We start from the raw sequence: 21,123 nt of genomic DNA, 5'->3' as shown, positions 1-21,123 counted from the left end.
CAAACCGGCTCTTGGCATGATGAATAATCAATAACTGTGCCCTGAAATAATGAATGTGAAATCAATTTAAAATGCCATTCTGAAATGAAAGTGTCTTGAAATACAGTTGGCCATTGAAAAATGTGCATTTTTATAATTTCAATTTTGATGAACTTTATTGTCGTATTATTTATTTGATGGCAATGCCAGTACCTGTTAAATATTTAATGTTGAATTACACAGCTCTCCACAATATGTAGGCATGACGTTTGTTAATGTAACACGTGGTGTCTGCCTCCTCTGTGCAGTGAACACTATGTAGTGGACGAGTAACCGAGGGGACAATTGGAGCAGTGAAAAAGAGTCATAGAGGAAGAAAAACACTTCTTTAAGGGTAGCTACTCCCTCAACCTCCTCTCTCTTTCAGTTATTGGAACTGAAAGGAAACATCATTCAAAAGGTTTTACTGAGATCGATTTCCGGGTAGGAGACGAAGGTGTGGAGGGAAGAGGAGACGAGGAGGCATAAATCAGAGCGGAGGAGGAGTGTATGGGGCCCGGATTGGAACGGGGCCATAGACAGAAGGGTCACCTGACTGGCTCAGTTTTACACAGGAAGAGGATTGGCGAATCCAACATGGCTGCCGCCTGCTAATACTCGACGAGTAGTCTCCAGCGATCAAATAGTCCGACTTCCTTTAAGTGTCGAACAGTTAATTTAGTTCGGTGTGGTGGGCTTTTCAAGCTCCCCCGAAATGGCTCAATGCGTTCAGTCTGTTCAGGAGTTCATCCAGGACTCGTTTGTCCCGATGATAGCCGTCCTGTGCAGCAAAGAAGCGGACAGAGTCACTCGCAAGAACAACCTGAATTTTGCGGAGCTGCTGAGGCCTTTCTGCAGATTAACATCCGAAGGTACGAACAACTCTTCCGTTTCTGTCGCACAACACGCCTCTGTGAGGCGGCTGGGGTCTGTCCTCAGAGCCGAGCCGCAGGCTAGCAGTGGGTTAGCATGCTGGGAACAGTCGGCTGAACAATCAGCTGAACACTGACATTCTGACATCTGAGGGGTGACAAGTGAATCCTGACTCATTCTCCTGTCAGAGCTGGTCTCCGGCCGAACCTTGGGAACCTTCTGTTGGTGTCGGATGAACAGACAGAACCAGAACTAATGAAAGGAGTTAAAGGGCTTCACTTGGAGTGGTTAATAATAATACATACATTTTCATCTCCTTTTTATTCGCTAAAAGTATGTGAAGCTACAATAGATTTCCAACAATAGAAGTACAAAGATCATGCAGTGCAATAATACTGAAACCCTGTGGACAGTGCCATTTATGGCAGCTGCTCCATGTAGTAATAACACCATTTTTGTGATAACTAATAAAAAAAAATAGATAGTGTCACATGCACAATTAAATGTACAGTGAAATGTGTTTTTATACCTGCCACCAATAGAAAAGAGAGTGCACATTATTAAAAAAAAAAATACATAAAAAGATAAAAATATGAAGTGAAAATAAGAATAATAAGTAAGAAAATATTTAGCCATTAGTGTACTATAGCAGCTATGATTATAAAGTGCCTTTTATTCTACTTGGGGACTAAAGAAAACTCTTCTTCATCCGGGCAGTCTGGAAGGCAGCGGAGACGCTGACCTGATGGCCGTGAGGGACAGAAGACAGGGGCTGGGCTGTTTGGGGGTCTTCTTAGCCCTGGACTTTAGCTGAACAGACCACCCTTCTAAGGGCCAAAAAGTCCTGCCTGGGGCAGCTTTCCATCCAGGTGGTGATGCTCCCACACAAGATGCTCTCGATGGTGCATCTGCACAGTGCTGATGTGCCACGTCCAGGACGGGCCCTGGGAGATGGTCCCTCTCAGGTGCTGGCAGGTGGGCCGGCAGGTGGGCTGGCAGGTGGGCTGGCAGGAGAGGAGCAGTAATCTAAGATCCTTTTACAGTATCACCTTTTCCAGGTTGAAAAACCTGTTCCAGCCCTGAGCCGGCAGGGGAACTGGGGAACATTTCAAACTGTTAATCATGCAAGGTTTTTTGGTGAATGTTTGAATATTAGAAGTATTGTTGCACAGAGGTCATTCTTTCTTTGTATTTCTGAGGCGTGGTTACAGCCATATACTCCAGTAAGTGTGTTTCTGTGGCAGGATATCAGTGTTTTTCACCGGACAGGTCTAAAGGGGGTACTTTTTTCTATAAAAAATGGGTTTGAGTTTTAACGCATTTTATTGAAAGCTGTTAACTTGCTGGAGTATGTTGCTTGAAGATCATTTTGTCCCAATATTTAGCTCACAGAATCAAAGAGTGCAATCATTACAAATGGCTCATTCTAATGAGTGATCTCAACTTAGATTGGGTAGATCAATCAAAAAGGAAAGAGTTAGAAAGCATAACGGACAAATACAACTTTCAAGTATATAAAATTCAAGATCCAACTTGACTACTAAAACCGGATCTCTGGCTCGACAGATCATAATCTCACCCTGTTAACAAGAGAGCTGACCAAGAATAGATCCCAAAAGCAAGGCAAGCTGATTTTGACCAGAAGATTACTGATTTGAAATGGAATGACATAATAAATGCTGAAGATCTTCAGTGATGAAATCACCTCTGTAAGGGATCATCTTATTTTAAAGGTCCAAAGGAGTAAGTAAATCAAATCAAATCAAATTTGTTTGTATAGCTCATTTCATGTAGTAAGAGAAAACATCATCTGCCTTGGCTGAATGAAAATGTATGGAAACTCATGAAAGATGGGTCACAGACATGCGTGTTTTTAAAGGTCTTAGGAATAAAGTTCAAGAAATGTTGTTTTTACACACAGGCATTAGATTTCACAACAGGTTATGATAAGGTCTGGTGACGCATTGATAATCTCATTGGAAAGGAAACATGTATTTCAGCTTCAAATTGAGTGGAAATGAATTGAAATGAATTGAAATCATTCATTTCTGTGATTTAGTAAATGAGTTAGGTTTGAGCCTTAAAGAAAGGAAAACTAGATGATCTCCCTGTAACCACTGCCGATGAAATCTTTTTTTTATCTGTTTTTAACAGATGCCACAGAAGTAAGTAAAATGATCAGCTCTGTAAAAAGCTCAAAATGTATTTTGTATCCATCAGAAAACACCTTGACGGTTTTGTTCCACAGTTTTTAAACAAAATATCTTTTCTTTTATTATTGTTATTATTGTTCCATTCCTAAATGAATTGCCTGTTTGGGGGCTTGAACATGCTCAAAAACAGGGAAAATCTAAATTTTGCATTTGCCCCAAAGGGAATTAATTGTGTATTTTTAGGGTCTCATTCATTTTTGGGGAAAAATTAATAGAAATATTCTACCTATGACTAAAGTTTACTCCAAACTTTTGCTAAGGGGTGCCTCGTGACTCAAAAAGATGGAGAACTCCTACATCCTGACATACTGAAGAGGGTTGTTGTCTTCTTTTCCCCAGGGCACATACGGGATCCAAACAACCAGCTGCAGACGGTGAAGAACCTGCGTGTCTGCGTAAACAACGTGGTGACGGGCTCGGGGACGACATCTGCCACCCTCAGTCCTGAGAACCGACTGCTCAATGAGGTGGTGCTATCTTGTCAGCCACAAGAGGGAGCTGTGGCCAGAGTTGTGAAAGCAGGGGACTACAACCTAAACTTAAGTGGTAAGGACCCAAGCTTTTTGGCAAGGCACAGTGTTAACAGCATATTTGCAGTCACAAACATTTCAGATAAAGGTCCCTAAGTGTTTGAAGCATTATATTTCTGAGTAGTTCTAATTTTATGACGGGTATTTTAATCTGGAGTCGAGGGTATGCACCTACATCACTGCTCCATCTAGATGAAGTAGACACGCCCTCCGGAGGGGCAAAGCTTTCAACATGGCTGCTGCTGCTACCCATGGTATTGGGAGTATAACTAGTGGATATCATCTCAAATTAAAGTCTGTTGGTATCAACTGGGATCTTTGCGACCTTCCAAAGAATACATGGACCACAGACATTAATATCTTGTCAGAAATCCAGTTTCCTGATGTTCATATGTAACTTATTTCAGCACCTGGAAAATGTACAAAGCAAAGCTTGAAAACATGAATCTGAATGAAACCTGGTCGTATGAGGGATTTGTCAGAAAGAGCCACTATCTGGCTTTACATGACCAGGTTTTTATATTCAAACTTTGTAATGAAAGCTGTAAGCATGCATGAAATGATAGCAGCCCGTGTTAGATATGAACACACTTGAGAGATGGTAAAACATACTTTGGGCCACACTTCTTGCTCTTATCTTGGTCTCTAATCAGCTCTGTCTTGTTATCCCCTCAATTTGTAACTTTGGCAAAAGATTTGATGTAGGAACCAGGAGGCTATGGGTTATGTTTGGGATTTAACCATCCAACAAAATTTCAAAGTATTTGTCACGTGTTTTTTCTATCAAATGTCAAACTTTTGATGCCGTGTTACAGACTATAAATGGGAGAAGCAAAATAATCCCATCCATGCCTGGATTCCAGTTCACACTGTAAATGGCAGAAATCCATTTGGTTCTCTTCTCTTCTCAGCCGAATTCCTTCACTTCTGTGGGTTGAGTCGACTGCACACCAGCTCCTCTCCGTTTTCTGTGTTCTGCTCTGTGTGAAGTGTTTCATGGGCACATGTGGTCTGCAGGATTCAGGGATCCCCGTGGAAGAGTGTCAGAGTACCATAGCTGATGTAATGAGCCATTCACAGACGTGCATACTTGGACTTGCATGGATTCATCTTTGAGACCAGCACATGCTGCTGGCAGGCAGTCGTCTCTTTAGTAAAAAAGTGCTTGCTTACTTGAGGGCAGTCCAAAGTATCTACCTGAGCTGCGTTTCACCAACAGCACCCAGAACTGAAATGGGCCGGAGCTGTTTTTGATTTTCTGTAGGACCTAAAAGATCATTTCATTCCTTGTCTGTTGTATTTCCACTGAGGTCTGAGGGTCGGGGGAAATCTAAAAAAGCGTGTTGCTTCAACCTGTCTGCTCCCTGAGCCCAGATGGGCTTCGAGTGTTTTTAGTTGTACCTTAGAACGTAACATCTGTGAATCAATCAGAAAGGAAGGTTTTTGCTCAAAATGACCTCTTCTAATGGCTGCTGCTTCATCTGTCTGTGGGAGAGACAGCGGTGTCCTGTTTGATCAGGCAGGCTGCCAACAAGGAAGTCCACTTCTGCCTATTTTCCACATGTCTTTTGGGATGTTAGGCATTTTTCTACGTGCTTAGAGCGTAACAGCTGTGAGCCTTGCAGCTTATTTACCTGGATTTTGTCCATGAAACACAATTCTGTGGGGTTTTGGGTGTTTTTAATTGTGTCTTAGAGCAAAACTGCCTCAAAAAGTTCAGCGATTAAAGTTGAATGCTCTGATTTCATTGCTTTCTTGTCACAATTGGAGCAACCTGTCATTCTGGAACTGCCCAATCACAGCTGGCAATGCATGCTGCGTCTCCTCAGCTCGCTTAGCAAACAAACAGGACGCGCTTGCTGCTTCATTCCTAAAAGGGTGTGAATGTGAGTGAGACGCCTGTAATGTAATAACAAGTAAAGAGATGAGTCCAGGTAAAAGCGTACAAACGGACCACTCAAAATGAAAGAATATTTTTTTTAAATGATGTATCACACAGTGAAAGGATAGTATGGGGCTTGTTGATTGTTTGTTGGCTGAAAGCCTATCCTGAACTTTCTTTGTGTTTCCAGTAACCACCCCCTGGTTTGAAGCCTACAGAGAGAACTTCTTGCAGTCTATGCCGGCCTCAGACCACGAGTTTCTCAACCACTATCTTGCCTGTATCCTTTTGACAGAAGAGCTGGTACTGACTGGTATCAGGTTCCAATATCATGTCTAATATTTTTATTTGCATATCAGTTGTTCATCATCTAAAAAAACACAGTGCTCCTTTTTGAGACCATGCAGAATAAGATCAAAGCCAAAAAGAAGGAAAATGCAAAAGCTAAATACAGAAAACATAATCAATTAAAAAAGATGGGATGCTGCCAAATTAAGCATATCAGAATGTACCAAAGTGTAGGCTTTTTTTTCTTTATTCCACATGAACATTTCCACAGTTCAGAGTTCCAGTGTCAGACATGCATCAATCAGTAACTGGGTTCCCTTCCTCTCGTGTACTGGGACAAGGGCGGTGGTCCAGTTAGATGGCCAGATAACGCCAACCACTGTTGGACTCAGTTGTGTATGTGACCATGCTGACTGATGAATGAAGCTGAATTTCACTCAGACATGGGTCCAGTTTATCTGAAATTAGGAAGATGTCTTTCCAAAGTGCCTGACCTGTGGAATTCTAAAGAATTCTCTCTCCCTGTGGCTGGTCATATTTCTCCTGAAGCTGCTGGTAAAATTAGGAGCTGAAATATTTATCCCAAAGGGAAGTTATATCAATGAAAATGAATATATGTTATATGAACCAAACAAAATAAAATACATGAATATAAGTTAAATGAAGCAGACTATCCTCCTGCTCTATATCTAACCAGCTTGGATAGAACCAAGGTCTCATCCAGCTCGGAGGAGACGAAGCCAATATGCTGCTGAATTCTAAAACTTTGAGATATCGGGGGGCTTCTAGGGGGCTTTCTACACACGTGTCTTCTGGGATGACGTCATGGCCGCGCCGCTGCAGCACAGCTCCTTCACTCCGGTAAGGACGTCCATCGTACTTAAAGGGACAGTTCGCCTCTTTTGACATGAAGCTGTATAACATCCCATATCAGCAGCATCATTTATGAACATCTTCTTACCCCCTGCTGCGTCCTGTGAGCAGAGTTCCAGCCTCGTATCACTGCCTGCTGCCAACAGCTGCACCTGTTACGGTGTTTGCTGCTCGGATGCAGGGGGCTGCTCGCTCTGCACTTCGGTCTGCGCAGTTTACACAGCAGGCAGTGATACGAAGGGAGAGAAAATAGGGCCAAGAGATTGTGAGGTCTGACTTTTTCCTGGAGAACCATTTTGTGACGCAAATGTATTACTCTTTTGAACGCATATTGTTCTGAGAAGCAAAAGGCTTTATTTTTTAAACCCCAGCCAACTAGCCGGACTACCTTCATCAGCACCAAAACGAGGCTGGAACTCTGCTCACAGGACGCAGCAGGGGGTAAGAAGATGTTCAGAAATGATGTTGCTGAAATGGGATGTTACACAGCTTCATGTCAAAAGAGGCGAACTATCCCTTTAAAGTGGTCGTCAGAATCTGATGAATATCCTGCCATGCTGCACAGAACTAGCAGCAGCAAACTCTGCGTGCAGTTAGCGACCGTCACAGAGTGAAGGAGCTGTGCTGCAGCGGTGCGGCCATGACGTCATCCCAGGAGACACGTGTGTAGAAAGCCCCCTAGAAGCCCCCCGATAGCAACAACACGGCAGCTCTGAGCTAACAGTGCAACAGTACACTCCTTTAAGTGTAGGGTTCTGTCATATTATTCAAATAAACTTGCCATTGTGGTTCTGCTCCCCGTGCTTTTTCTCTTAGTCCTTCTGCTGCTGATTTACCTGCGTGTGCGTCTCCTACAGCTGGACTCTTCTTCTCCCACACTGCCGTTCGGTGGGAGCAAACACTGCTTTGTTGTGTCCTTGACCTGCTGGTTGCCACAGGCCTGCTGGTGGTGTCCTCCACTGAGGCCGTCCCAGTGGAGCAGTTCCTCAAGCTGTCCCAGGAGCAGCACAGGATTCAGCACAGTGGAGAATACACCAGTCCCAAGTGGTTCATCCCCAACACACTCAAGTACTACGTCTTACTGCATGACATGAACGAAGGAGATGAACAGAGGTACCAAGTTCATCTTTACTCAATACACTTGGAATCCTTTTTAAATCTCAATATGCAAGATTACTATTGCTATTTTTCCATCAGCCATTCAGCGGTTAATCTGTGTACTGCTATTCTTTTCAGGGCAGACAGTGTTTATGAAGATATGAAACAAAGGTACGGTCCTCAGGGCTGTTATCTGTTGAAAATGAACTCCCGTGCCTGCTCAGCGGAAGAGGACGAACAGATCCCAGACCCCTGGAGTCAATACCTCTACAAGAATAATCTACGGAACCTGGTGAGCCACACCCCCAGCCCCCCACACACACCCACCCGCACGGCATTTAACACCCTGTAACTGATCCTTAGCCAGGGGATCAGATCAGGTACTCTGTTACCACATGCAGACCACGGTGTCCTGAGTGTTAAACGTACCAGTATCGTAGCTCGGTTTGTATCCCAACAAGATGTTGCCAGTTTCAGAGTAAGATGTTCAGTTTTAGGTCATCTTAACATTTTCTGCCTGGACTTTGATTGTAAAAGATGTGCATACATATCACATGAAACAGCAGCTGGACTAATCTCTAAATATTCTTTCTCCCCTTATCTTTGGCATGCACATTGTAATGACGGGTATGCATTGCCCTTCATCCCCCCGGCCCCAGCCGGGCCTTTATTTGTTTGTGTTAACCCCACCCCCAGCTATGCCATCATAAAGGGCCCAGGTTTTAATCTAATCCTGGCTTTTATTAGAGGAAATATGCAAGGAATCGGAAATGCATTTGTGCTTTTTAGTTTTAGGCAAAAGCTGTATATTATTTCCCCAAATGCTAGATCATAGCACATTTCACATTGATATTTTGTACTGTATAATCCTGCACTTAAGAAGTGAAAGGTATGCACTTTCAGATGATTGTCTTCATGAAATGGAAGCAGTTACGATCAAACTGTTTCTGCAAATAAAACTACATTGAGCACATGCATTGATCTCCTTCTGATTCTTTTTTTTTTTTTTACGGGGCTGTGAAACATCACGTGTTAACATGTGTTAACATCTATATTGCAGGACATGTTTGATGTACCTTCAGCTGCTAATAGTGCTGCTGATGAGAACAACGTTGGTGCAGCCGAAGTGGACTGCAGTAACTCAGCAGTTAAAGGTGAGTTGCTTCTTTTTTCCCTTTTTTCTTTTACATGGCATCAAATCAAATGTCACTGTAATACAATCATAATCCATTGAAATCTAATTATTTTAAATGAGTCCAATTCGCATTCAGTTCCAACCAGCAAACCTGACTCGGTTCACTTCATTGTGTTGGGCAGCTTGAGTTGGACATTCTGTGGTGCTTTTCCTCCTGGGCTTAGTGTCTCACCTCCAGGCCATCCTGCTCACTGGCTGAGCAGTCACTGACACACCGTGGATCATTCCTGAGGCCAAACAGGCTGCAGAAACAATGAGGTGTGTGTGCAGAAGCATTCTGCCACAGACGGCTCACAGTGTGTGTGTGTGTGTGTGTGTGTGTGTGTGTGTGTGTGTGTGTGTGTGTGTGTGTGTGTGTGTGTGTGTGTGTGTGTGTGGATGATGGGCGTGTATAGATGGACAGGGAGCATCCAGTAGCCTGGAAACTCATCCTCTTCAGCTGGATGGAGATGGCACCTCAGCAAGCCTGCGCACTCTCAGTGATGTCAGCACTGACCCGAAGAAAGGTGGAAGGGATCCAGAGAGCCAGCTGTCAGCGGGAGGCAGCCACGGGGCCTGTCTTACCCTCAGTGACCACGACCACATCAGACAGTTTGTCCAGGAGTTCACCTTCAGGGGGCTGCTGCCACACATTGAGAAGAACATCAGACAACTGAATGACCAGGTACAGGTCCAACGCTTTCCTGGTGCTTTAATGAAACCCTGAAAATCTGTCTGCATTCAGAAATATAATGGATTTTCATAATTCTCTTGAATCAAACTACTATCACTGGATCATGACGTCATTACTTTTTTCGTTACGTGACCTGGAAATGAACATTTCCAAATCATTTCAGTGAATTTAGTAAATGTTTTATGGATCTTTGAGAAAGCCAAAATGTTTATTTGTTGAAGGATATTTTAAAAGAAGGTTAACCGGTTTTATACTGCACTTTGCAGTGAACACACCATTTCATTTCTTCTTTGCTTTAATGGGGTCCTTCTGATCTGCCAGCTGTCAGGATCAGTGTGTATTTCCTGGTTCCTTGGTGGTTTCTGTTTGTGTTATTAATGTTGTTTTTTCATTGTCTTGTCAGCATTAACAGCAACAAGTTGCATGTATTAGATGGCATGTGCTCACACCCTGATTGTCCTCCACAGCTGATTTCAAGGAAGGGTCTGAGTCGATCTCTGTTCACGGCTACCAAGAAGTGGTTCGGTGGAGGCAAAGTTCCAGAGAAGAGCATCACTGAACCAAGGAGTACATGTGGCCTTCTGTAAGCTGCCCTCACACTGCATATGATGCTCCAGCTGTGTGTGCAGTACTGATGTGACCCGACCCACCTGTGTTGCCAGATATCCTCCTGAAGCCCCCGAGCTGCAGATCCGGAAGATGGCTGACCTGTGCTTCCTGATCCAGCACTATGAGCTGGCCTACAGCTGTTACCACACTGCAAAGAAGGACTTTCTGTCAGACCAGGCCATGCTGTATGCAGCAGGGGCGCTGGTGAGAACACACACTCTGCTTCAACCTTTCATCTGTCCTCATGTGACCAAAGTTTTACCATTCCTCTTCCAAGATCCTTCCTCAAGAAGTAATGTTCTTTTTTATTCATTTTCCCAATATATCAAGTATTTCAAACAAGGTCCATTTAAGTCATTCAGTTGTGCATATATCCAGTATCCTACAGCATGCTTTATAAAGCAACAGTAAAGACTTTTCTTCTGTCTTCAGACTCTAGTTGAATCTTGGAGTGCTCGGCTGTTATTGTCACCCTGAGGACAGTCTGCTCTGAGTAGCTGCAGTTTCATCATGCTGCCCCATGATGCTAAGCAGCTAATCATGCCCATGCTGTGGGGGGGCTACCTGCAGAGTAGAGTAGAACCCTGTTGAACGGTACTTAAACCAAAAGTCTTTAATGGACAGTTGAAATCCAGTTGAATTTTTCTGAAGTCCTCCACGAGCTTTTCATTTCCACATGTGATCACATGTGAAACTTGTAATCTCAGTTTTGGTTTAACGTCCCAGAGTCTTTTGTGTTGTTAATGAGTGAAGAGTTACCAGCATGTTCAACCTTAAGTGGAATTAGTCTGTTCAGAAAATTTCAATGAAGTTCAGGATTTAACAGCTGTTGAACAGTAGTAAAGCTTCTGTGCATAGCTTAAAGGTGTTTTTAGTCGTTGGACAGATGTGAGTGGTATGTTTCAGGTTTTTTATATCATCACCTAACAAAATGGCAACAGCTGCCAGTATCAGTGTCTCCATCTGATTCAATTCAATTCATTTTTATTTATATAGCGCCAAATACAACAAATGTCATCTCAAGGCACTTAGATAATAAAGTCCAATTCAAGCCAATTGGAATTCAATTCATTGTAATCATAATTATTCATAAAATAATCCAATTCGTTCATATAGAGCCAATTCAAAAACAATTTCCTAGCTAAGGAAACCAACAGATTGCACTGAAACCTTTTTGTTTTTCGGTCCAATCTCCCGGCCTGAGCGTGCCTGAGGCGACTGTGGAGAGAAACGACTCCCTTTGAACAGGAAGAAACCTCTGGCAGAACCAGAACCAGGAAGGGTGGCCATCCGCCTCCACCAGCTGGGGTTTGAGAAGACAGAAAGGGGGGGAGGGGGGGGGCACTGTAACACCATTCAAAGGATATCTGTTGGAACAGGGAAACACGAGTTAATGACCACAATAATATCACATATACATAAAGAGAGTAAAGTGAGGAAAGGTGTGACAGATGAGGCCCCCCAGCAGTCTGGGCCTATAGCAGCTTAACTATGGGATGTTTCAGGATCACCTGAGCCATCCCTAACTATTCAATTCAATTCAATTCATTTTTATTTATATAGCGCCAAATACAACAAATGTCATCTCAAGGCACTTAGATAGTAAGTCCAATTCAAGCCAATTGGAATTCAATTAATTAATAATAATCATAATTCATAAAATAATCCAATTCGTTCATATAGAGCCAATTCAAAAACAATTTCCTAGCTAAGAAAACCAACAGATTGCACTGAAAACTTTTTGTTTTTCGGTCCAATCTCCCGGCCTGAGCGGCGTGCCTGAGGCGACTGTGGAGAGAAACGACTCCCTTTTAACAGGAAGAAACCTCTGGCAGAACCAGACTCAGGAAGGGTGGCCATCCGCCTCGACCAGCTGGGGTTTGAGAAGACAGAAAAAGGGGGGGGGGAGGGGGGCAGGGGGCCACCGCGACGGCGGCACTGTAACACCATTCAAAGGATATCTGTTGGAACAGGGAAACACGAGTTAATGACCACAATAATATCACATATACATAAAGAGAGTAAAGTGAGGAAAGGTGTGTCAGATGAGGCCCCCCAGCAGTCTAGGCCTATAGCAGCTTAACTATGGGATGTTTCAGGATCACCTGAGCCATCCCTAACTATAAGCTTTATCAAAAAGGAAAGTTTTAAGCCTGGTCTTAAAAGTGGAAAGGGTGTCTGCTTCCCGGACATTTACTGGCAGCTTATTCCACAATTGAGGGGCCTGATAACTGAAGGCTCTGCCTCCCATTCTACTTTTAGAAACTCTGGGAACCTCAAGTAAACCTGCAGTTTGGGAACGAAGTGCTCTGTTAGGAAAATATCTTACAATGAGATCTTTAAGATATGATGGAGCTCGGTCATTAAGAGCTTTATATGTGAGGAGAAGAATCTTAAATTCTATTCTGAATTTAACAGGGAGCCAATGAAGAGAAGCTAAAACTGGAGAAATATGATCTCTGCTGTTAGTTCTCGTCAAAACTCTGGCTGCAGCATTTTGGATCAACTGAAGGCTTTTCAGAGAATATGTGGGACAGCCCAATAATAAAGAATTACAGTAGTCCAATCTTGAAGTAACAAATGCATGGACTAGTTTTTCTGCATCACTCTGAGACAAGATGTTCCTGATTTTAACAATATTACGAAGGTGAAAGAAGGCAGTCCTAGAAACCTGTTTTATATGCGAGTCAAATGATAAGTTCTGGTCAAAAATAACTCCAAGGTTCCTCACTGTAGAACTAGAAGCCAAGGAAATACCATCTAGAGTAACTATATAGCTAGACAATTTCTCCCTGAAACGCTCAGGTCCAAAGATAACGACTTCAGTTTTGTCTGAATTTAGCAGCAGACAGTTCTGAGTCATCCAGGTCTTTATGTCTTTAAGACATGCTTGTAGTCTGACCAACCTATTGGTTTCATCTGGTTTTATAGATAAGTACAGCTGAGTATCATCAGCATAGCAATGGAAATTTATGCCATGCTGTCTAATAATGTTACCTAATGGAAGCATGTATAAAGTGAAAAGAATCGGTCCAAGCACAGAACCCTGGGGAACTCCATGACTTACTCTGGTGTGTGAGGAAGATTCTTCGTTTACAAGAACAAACTGAAATCTATCAGATAAATATGATTTAAACCAGCCTAATGCAGTTCCTTTAATCCCAATAACATGTTCAAGTCTGTGTAATAAGATACTGTGATCGACCGTATCAAATGCAGCACTGAGATCCAACAGGACAAGCACAGACACAAGTCCGCTATCAGAGGCTAAGAGGAGATCATTGGTAACTTTCAGCAGTGCTGTTTCTGTGCTATGATGCACTCTGAATCCTGACTGAAACTCTTCAAACAAATTATTTCTGTGTAAATGATCACAAAGCTGAGCTGCAACTATTTTTTCAAGAACTTTAGACATAAAAGGGAGATTGGATATAGGTCTATAATGAGCCAACACTTCTGAATCAAGAGTAGGTTTTTTAAGTAAAGGTTTAATTACAGCAACCTTAAAAGTCTGAGGTACATATCCTGTCAACAAAGACAGATTGATCAAATCCAATATGGAAGTGTCAATTAATGGGAAAACCTCCTTGAACAGTCTGGTTGGGATTGGGTCTAAAACACAAGTTGATGGTTTAGAAGAGACTATTGCTGTTGTTAGTTCAGAGAGATCAACTGGGCAGAAGCCGTCTAAATACAAATCAGGTTCTAAAGATACTTCTAAAGCTGCTGTACTTGATGATACATCACTGATAATAGTGGGAAGGACTCCATCAATCTTCTCTCTGATAGAAACAATTTTATTAATAAAGAAGCTCATGAAATCATCACTGCTGAGAGTTAAAGGAATAACTGGCTCAGCAGAGCTCGGACTCTTAGTCAGACTGGCTACAGTGCTGAAAAGAAACCTGGGATTATTCTTATTCTCTTCTATCAATGATGAATAATAAGCAGTTCTAGCTTTACGAAGGGCTTTCTTATACATTGTTAAACTATCTTTCCAGACTAACTGAGACTCTTCTAAATTAGAGGAACGCCACTGTCTCTCCAGCTTTCTTGCAGTCTGCTTTAAAGCACGCAGCTGTGAATTATACCAAGGAGCCAACCTCTTCTGACTGATTACCTTCCTTTTCAGAGGGGCAACATTGTCCAGTGCTGTACGCATTGAAACTATAGTGCTGTCAACAAGAGAGTCAAATGCTGCTGGAGTAAAGTTTATGTAGTCGTCCTCTGTCATATCTGCACATGGCAGTGAAGAAAAGGATGATGGAATTAATTCTTTAAATCTGGTTACAGCATCCTCTGATAGACACCTTCTATATGTAAATTTCTTCTCAGAAACTGTATAGTCAAGTAATGTAAACTCAAAGGTTATCAGAAAATGGTCAGATAAGACAGGGTTATGAGGGAACACTGTTAACTGTTCACTCTCAATGCCATAAGTCAGAACAAGATCAAGGGTGTGATTAAGGCAGTGAGTCGGTCTGTGAACACTCTGAGAAAATCCAATAGAGTCTAATATAGAATTAAAGTTCATATTCAGGCTGTCATTTTCAACATCTACATGAATATTAAAGTCACCCACTACAATGACTTTATCTGTACTCAGCACTAACTGGGATAAAAACTCTGAGAATTCAGACAGAAACTCAGAATAAGGGCCAGGTGGACGATACACAACAACAAACACAAGAGGTTTCTGGGATTTCCACTTTGCGTGGGAAAAACTGAGAATCAGATATTCAAAAGAGCTCAAACTAATCTTGGGTCTGGGACTGATGAGTAACCCTGATCTGAAAATAGCTGCCACTCCTCCTCCTCTGCCTGTGGTTCGAGGAACGTGAACATTTAAACAGTCAGAGGGAGTTGCTTCATTAATGCTAACATGATCCTCCTGCTGCAGCCAGGTTTCTGTAAGACAAAATATATCAATATGATGATCACAAATCAACTCATTCACTAACAGAGACTTCGAAAGGAGAGATCTGATATTCAGCAAACCACATTTAATAGTTTGATGTTTTTGTTCAGTTAAAGTTTTTGTTTTAATAATTTCTTTTTGCACAAGAGGATTTGCTCCTTTTGTGTTAATTGATTGGGTGGGTAGCAGCAGGTGGGAAGCTGCAGAGAAGTGTGTAAGACTACAACTCTGCATCCTGGTCTGAACCCTGGGTTGTCATGTTTTAGGGTGGCAAATAAATTCGTCCATATTTCTAGAAATGAGAGCTGCTCCTTCCAAAGTGGGATGGATGCCGTCTCTCCTCATCAGACCAGGTTTTCTCCAGAAAGATTGCCAATTATCTATGTAGCCCACGTTGTTTGCTGGACACCATCTAGACAACCAGCGATTGTAAGACGACATGCGGCTAAACATGTCATCACTGGTCAGATTTGGCAGGGGTCCAGAGAAAACTACGGAGTCCGACATTGTTTTGGCAAAATCACACACCGATGCAACATTAATTTTAGTGACCTCCGATTGGCGTAACCGGGTGTCATTAACGCCGACGTGAATAACTATTTTACCATATTTACGTTTATCCTTAGCCAGCAGTTTTAAATAGGATTCTACGTCGCCCGCTCTGGCCCCTGGAATGCATTTGACTATGGCCGCTGGTGCCTCTAATGCCACGTTTCTGACTATAGAGCTGCCAATTACCAGGGTTTTGTCCTCAGCGGGTGTGTCGCTGAGTGGGGAAAATCTGTTAGAAGCGTGGACAGGTCGATGGTGAACAACGGGCTTGACTTTAGAGCTATGCCTTTTCCTGACAGTCACCCAGCCACGATGTAATCCCGGCTGCTCGGGTTCTGCCTGGGGGCGGCTAATGGAGCTAGCTACGCTAGGTGGCTCCACACTGGCTAAAGGGATCTGGCTCGCTATCGGTTGATTTTCAACAGTGCAGAGCCGAGCTTCCAATTCAGATAACCTCGCCTCCAAAACTACAAAAAGACTACATTTGTTACATGTACCATTATCGCTAAAGGAGGCAGAGGAGTAACTAAACATCTGACACACGGAGCAGGTGAAAGCAGGAGAAGGAGGAAGAGAAAGAGAACCGGTAGCCATGCTACGCTAGAGAACCAGACACACCGCTAAAAAGTGAGAATAAAGATTAAAGATCTGTAGGAGTGTGTTAGAACAGAACGGTAAGCTATAGAGTTTAACTATGCAAAATTGTGTAAGTTATAGATCGAAATAAAGTGATTATCAGTACTCCAAGCGGAGCAAGAAATTCCACAGTGCACGAGCAAGGTAACAGGAAGTGATGCAACACGTCTTACCGCAAAGCGTCACAGCGTCAGCAAAGCCTCCAACCTATAACTATAAGCTTTATCAGAAAGGAAAGTTTTAAGCCTGGTCTTAAAAGTGGAAAGGGTGTCTGCTTCCCGGACATTTACTGGCAGCTTATTCCACAAGAGAGGGGCCTGATAACTGAAGGCTCTGCCTCCCATTCTACTTTTAGAAACTCTGGGAACCTCAAGTAAACCTGCAGTTTGGGAACGAAGTTGATCCATGCTCGTTTATTAAAGGCCTTTGAACTGTTTGTTTACTCAGAAAACATGGTACATGAATAAATCCCACTTTCAAATCCTCTTGAAACATTAGTCAAAAGGTTTTTTGGAGTAAAACAACTTGAGCTAAAACTTATGTCAGGTGTTTACTGGTTAAAATGGAAAAAGAAGGGCCTCAACACAAGTCCAAAAGTACAACAAAGAATAAAATTGGAGTTCCTGCTCTGTTTGGCTCTGTGTTCCTTCTCCATAATGCCATGTCAGAGTAATACCCAGCCATAGCAACAACGCTGCCATGTTTTTTTATGGCTTCATTGGTCATTACTCAGCTTTTCAGTTGCTTGGTGTTCTTTTCAGAATTGATCATCTCTATTTCCATCTTGCATCATCTAAGTCTATTGTTGACATTCCTCCTCTTCTTCCATCTCTCATCTGCTGTGCAGGAAATGGCTGCAGTGTCAGCCTTTCTGCACCTTGGAGCCCCCAGACCTTATCCTGCACACTACATGGACACAGCAATACAGACCTATAGAGACGTCTGCAAGTATGACTGACTGCCTTATTCCCTTGAATTTTGTCTGCCATTTTTATTTAAAGTCAATTTTTGGGTAACAAGCTGGTGTGCTGTTGCATTTAAATCCAAGCATGGGATGGACGGATTTACACACTCACACTCAGTGGGGTCACATGGCACTGAAAGGATCAGATTATTGGCTAAATTCCAATCAGACTGAGTTATTAAGTGCATGTAGACACCTTAATCTGACTAAGAATTGGATCGGATCGGATTAAGACCCCGAGATAACTGGGTTAAAGTCACTCTAAACCTGCTTGTAGACGCTGAAGCACGTGGTGAATCAGACTTTGCGTTCTGCGCATGCTCCAGATGTTTTCCCGGGGTCGTGACCCGGAAGTCAAAGGAGACGATATTCCTGTTGTTGTCGCCGTCAGAAAGAAACAAACAACGCGATGGAGAATGCTCCGTTGGGCATCGAGTTTGTGCAACAAGCAGCTCATCACAGACCAAATGTAGAGGGACGTAGCTTCATCTGGCTCTGCGTTCTCCATCTTTCTCCAATGCCTGAGTTTGATTCCATTCATTCACCGCCATATATCCAAGGATAATTACCCTCGCTCAACTCATTCTTATTGTAATTTAGCCAATTATCCGATCCTTTCAGTGCCATCTAACCCCACTGAGTGTAGCTGTAAACTCCTTTTTGACAACTGTTATATAGACTGCCACGTCATGGGAGATTTGAATGTTCCCCTTTACTTTTCTTTGTTGCACCATGTTGATTTGACTTTTTCGCCAAACAGTATCTCTTCCCTTTGTCCTCTACAGGAACATGGTGCTGGCTGAGCGCTGTGCCTTACTCAGTGCTGAGATTCTCAAGAGTCAGGGAAAGTACTCAGAGGCTGCAGCTCTTCTCATTAAGATGACCAGCGAGGTTAGAAGACGTGTATCAGTTTTTGTCCCGTCGTATTTCTGAAAATTCCCTCACACATGAGCTACACAGTGAAACTGCTGCAGATGAGTTCTGCTTTTCTGTCTGCAGGACTCTGACCTACGCAGTGCTCTGCTGTTGGAGCAGGCAGCCCACTGTTTCATTAACATGCGTTACCCTATGGTGCGCAAGTTTGCCTTTCACATGATCCTGGCTGGTCATCGTTTCAGCAAAGCAGGACAGGTAAGCCTTTCACCTGTGGCCTTACCTAACTCCAGTGCTTACAGGCTTTTTTCCTTCGTCTCACATCTTAACTCCACTATGTTCTAGAATTCCCTACTCTAAAGTGGCAGCAAGTTGCAGTCGTTCCAATCATATTTAGTATTCTTTCTGTAAAATGGGGATTTTCTGCACTGATTTGGCAGCTGTGCTGCTTGAAGGGATTCTCCTCATTTTTCCGCATCTTTTCCGCATCTGACTTGGAGCTGCCCACATGACTAGCAGCTGTCTGTGTTTGTCTTTTTTTCTTTTTTTTTTAATTTTCTGTTTATTGGGATTTTTCCCATTTTTACATACATGAACATTACACACTAAACATCGCTTTACACAGAACTTTCACTTGGGAGCCGTTATTCTAATAAATTTTGACTTATCTGGTATAAGTAGGTTATTCTCTATTTGTTGTCACTATCTTTCGTCTTAAATATTGTCCATTTTGTCCAATTTTTTGTCCATTTGTGTCTGTTGGAGTCTCAGTCGATGCGTCAGTTTCTCCATAATGTAAATTTCTTCTATTATGTCAATCCATTGGTTTTTGTGTTTGTCTTTTTTTCATGTGTTTTTACATAATACTTTTTTTTTTATGGTTGCTCATAACTGCATCTGGGCAACATACCAACGGGGAGGTGCTTTGTAACATTTTCACAGTTTAGACTGGGTTTAGACTCAGACCCCTCCTGTTGACTGGAAGCCACATGGAGATATGGTATTGTTCATGCTTGGTCTACACACGCAACCAGCTCATCGTCCTGGAGTCTCCGTCTCCTGCAGCCGGTGAGAAGCCCATGGTGCCAAAGGAGCTGACAAGGAGATTATGGAGTTGCAGAGCGGGTGAAATGGAGGATGAAGTAAGAAAAAAAACAAAAAAAAAAACAAAAAAAAAAAAAACCTGCGTGCCGGCAGTTATCACGGGGAAGATGGAGGAATTGGAACTGGAGACAGTACAGACTGTCCAGTATTATGTTCTTCATGGAATCCTGGCTACATTGGCACATGCTGGACTTTAATGTTACGATCCCTAGCTTTTTCCCGGTTTGGGATGACGGAGGTGCCACCACGAGCAGCAGGAAGAAAGGTGGGGGACTGGCCGTATTTGTGATCTGGAGGTGGTGCAACCCAGGTCAAAGAGCGCATCTGTGGAGCTACTTGCTGTAGGAGTTCAACCATATTATTTGAGTTTACTGAATGCATCATTGGTGAGGCAGTGCATATATATATATATATATATATATATATATATAAAATTACCAATCAAAAGCTTGGACGTACCTTCTCATTTAATGGTTTTTCTTTATTTTTATGACTATTTACATTGTAGATTCTCCCTGAAGGCATCACAAGTATGAATGAACACCTATGGAATTTTGTAGTAAACAACAAAGTGTGAAATAACTCGAGACATGTTTTATATTTTAGTTGCTTGGATTACTCCTTCGCACACTCTTGGCGTTCTCTCGATGAGCTGCATGAGGTAGTCACCTTAAATGGTTTTCCAGCAGTCTTGAAGGAGTCCCAGAGATGCTGAGCACTTGTTGGCCCTTTTGCTTTCACTCTGCGGCCCATCTCATCCCAAACCATCTGATTGGGTTTAGGTCATTGGGGTCATCAATCCGTTGAAAAATAAATGTTGGTCCAACTAAACACAAACAGGATGGGATGGCATGTCGCTGCAGGATGCTGTGGTAGCCATGCTGGTTCAGTGTACCTTCAATTTTGAATAAATCTTGACAGTGTCCCCAGCAAAGCACCCCCACATCATCACACCTCCTCCTCCGTGCTTCACGGTGGGAACCAGGCATGTAGAGACCATCTGTTCACCTTTGCTGCGCTGCACAAAGACACGGCGGGTGGAACCAAAGACTCATTTGGACTCATCAGACCAAAGCACAGATTTCCACTGGGCTAATGTCCATTCCTTGTGTTTCTTGGCCCAAACAAATCTCTTGTTCTTGTTGCTTTTCCTTAGTAGTGGTTTTTAGCAGCTATTTGACCATAAAGGCCTGATTCACAGTCTCCTCTGAACAGTTGATGTAGAGATGTGTCTGCTGCTGGAACTCTGTGTGGCATTCATCTGGGCTCTGATCTGAGCTGCTGTTAACTTTGTATTTCTGCGGCTGGTGACTCGGACGAACTTCTCCTCCGCAGCAGAGCTGACTCTTGGGCTTCCTTTCCTGGGAAGGTCCTCATGTGAGCCAGCTTCGTCGTAGCGCTTGAATGTTTTTGCGACTTTACTTGGGGACACATTCAAAGTTTTTGCAATTTTCCAGACTGACTGACTGTCCTTTATTTCTTAAAGTAATGCTGGGCTGTCGTTTCTCTTTACTTAGCTGAATGCTTTTTGCCATGATATGAATTCTACCAGTTGTTAAATAGTGCTGTCAGCTGTGTACCAACCTGACTTCTGCACAACACAACTGATGGTCCCAACCCATAAAGAAGGCAAGAAATTCCACAAGTGAACCCTGACAAGGCACACCTGTGAAGTGGAAAGCATTTCAGGTGACCACATGATGAAGCTCAGTGACTGAATGCCGAGGGTTTGCAGCGCAGCAAAGCAAAGAGGGGCTACGTTGAGGAATCTAAAATATGAAACATATTTAGAAATATTTCACACTTTTTGGTTTGCTACATAAT

At 42.9% G+C, this 21,123-nt stretch overlaps 1 protein-coding gene across 2 annotated transcripts in view; it reads left to right on the top strand.

Moving 5' to 3' along the window:
* The first annotated feature begins 593 nt into the window (after window positions 1-593).
* trappc8 (trafficking protein particle complex subunit 8) overlaps window positions 594-21,123 on the top strand; it is a 61,595-nt gene continuing 41,065 nt past the window's right edge. For both annotated transcript variants that reach the window (XM_075484576.1, XM_075484575.1), the window contains exons 1-12: window positions 594-890; window positions 3,444-3,650; window positions 5,707-5,796; window positions 7,616-7,790; window positions 7,914-8,067; window positions 8,836-8,929; window positions 9,366-9,634; window positions 10,111-10,226; window positions 10,306-10,456; window positions 17,206-17,306; window positions 18,108-18,213; window positions 18,322-18,453. In XM_075484576.1, coding sequence (XP_075340691.1) covers window positions 734-890; window positions 3,444-3,650; window positions 5,707-5,796; window positions 7,616-7,790; window positions 7,914-8,067; window positions 8,836-8,929; window positions 9,366-9,634; window positions 10,111-10,226; window positions 10,306-10,456; window positions 17,206-17,306; window positions 18,108-18,213; window positions 18,322-18,453 — 1,752 coding nt within the window. In that variant the 5' untranslated portion in view covers window positions 594-733. The remainder of the gene's footprint in view (window positions 891-3,443; window positions 3,651-5,706; window positions 5,797-7,615; window positions 7,791-7,913; window positions 8,068-8,835; window positions 8,930-9,365; window positions 9,635-10,110; window positions 10,227-10,305; window positions 10,457-17,205; window positions 17,307-18,107; window positions 18,214-18,321; window positions 18,454-21,123) is intronic.

The sequence above is a fragment of the Odontesthes bonariensis genome, chromosome 15, assembly GCF_027942865.1.
Source record: "Odontesthes bonariensis isolate fOdoBon6 chromosome 15, fOdoBon6.hap1, whole genome shotgun sequence".
Classification (NCBI taxonomy): Eukaryota; Metazoa; Chordata; class Actinopteri; order Atheriniformes; family Atherinopsidae; genus Odontesthes; species Odontesthes bonariensis.
This window is presented reverse-complemented; position numbering and strand designations above follow the sequence as displayed.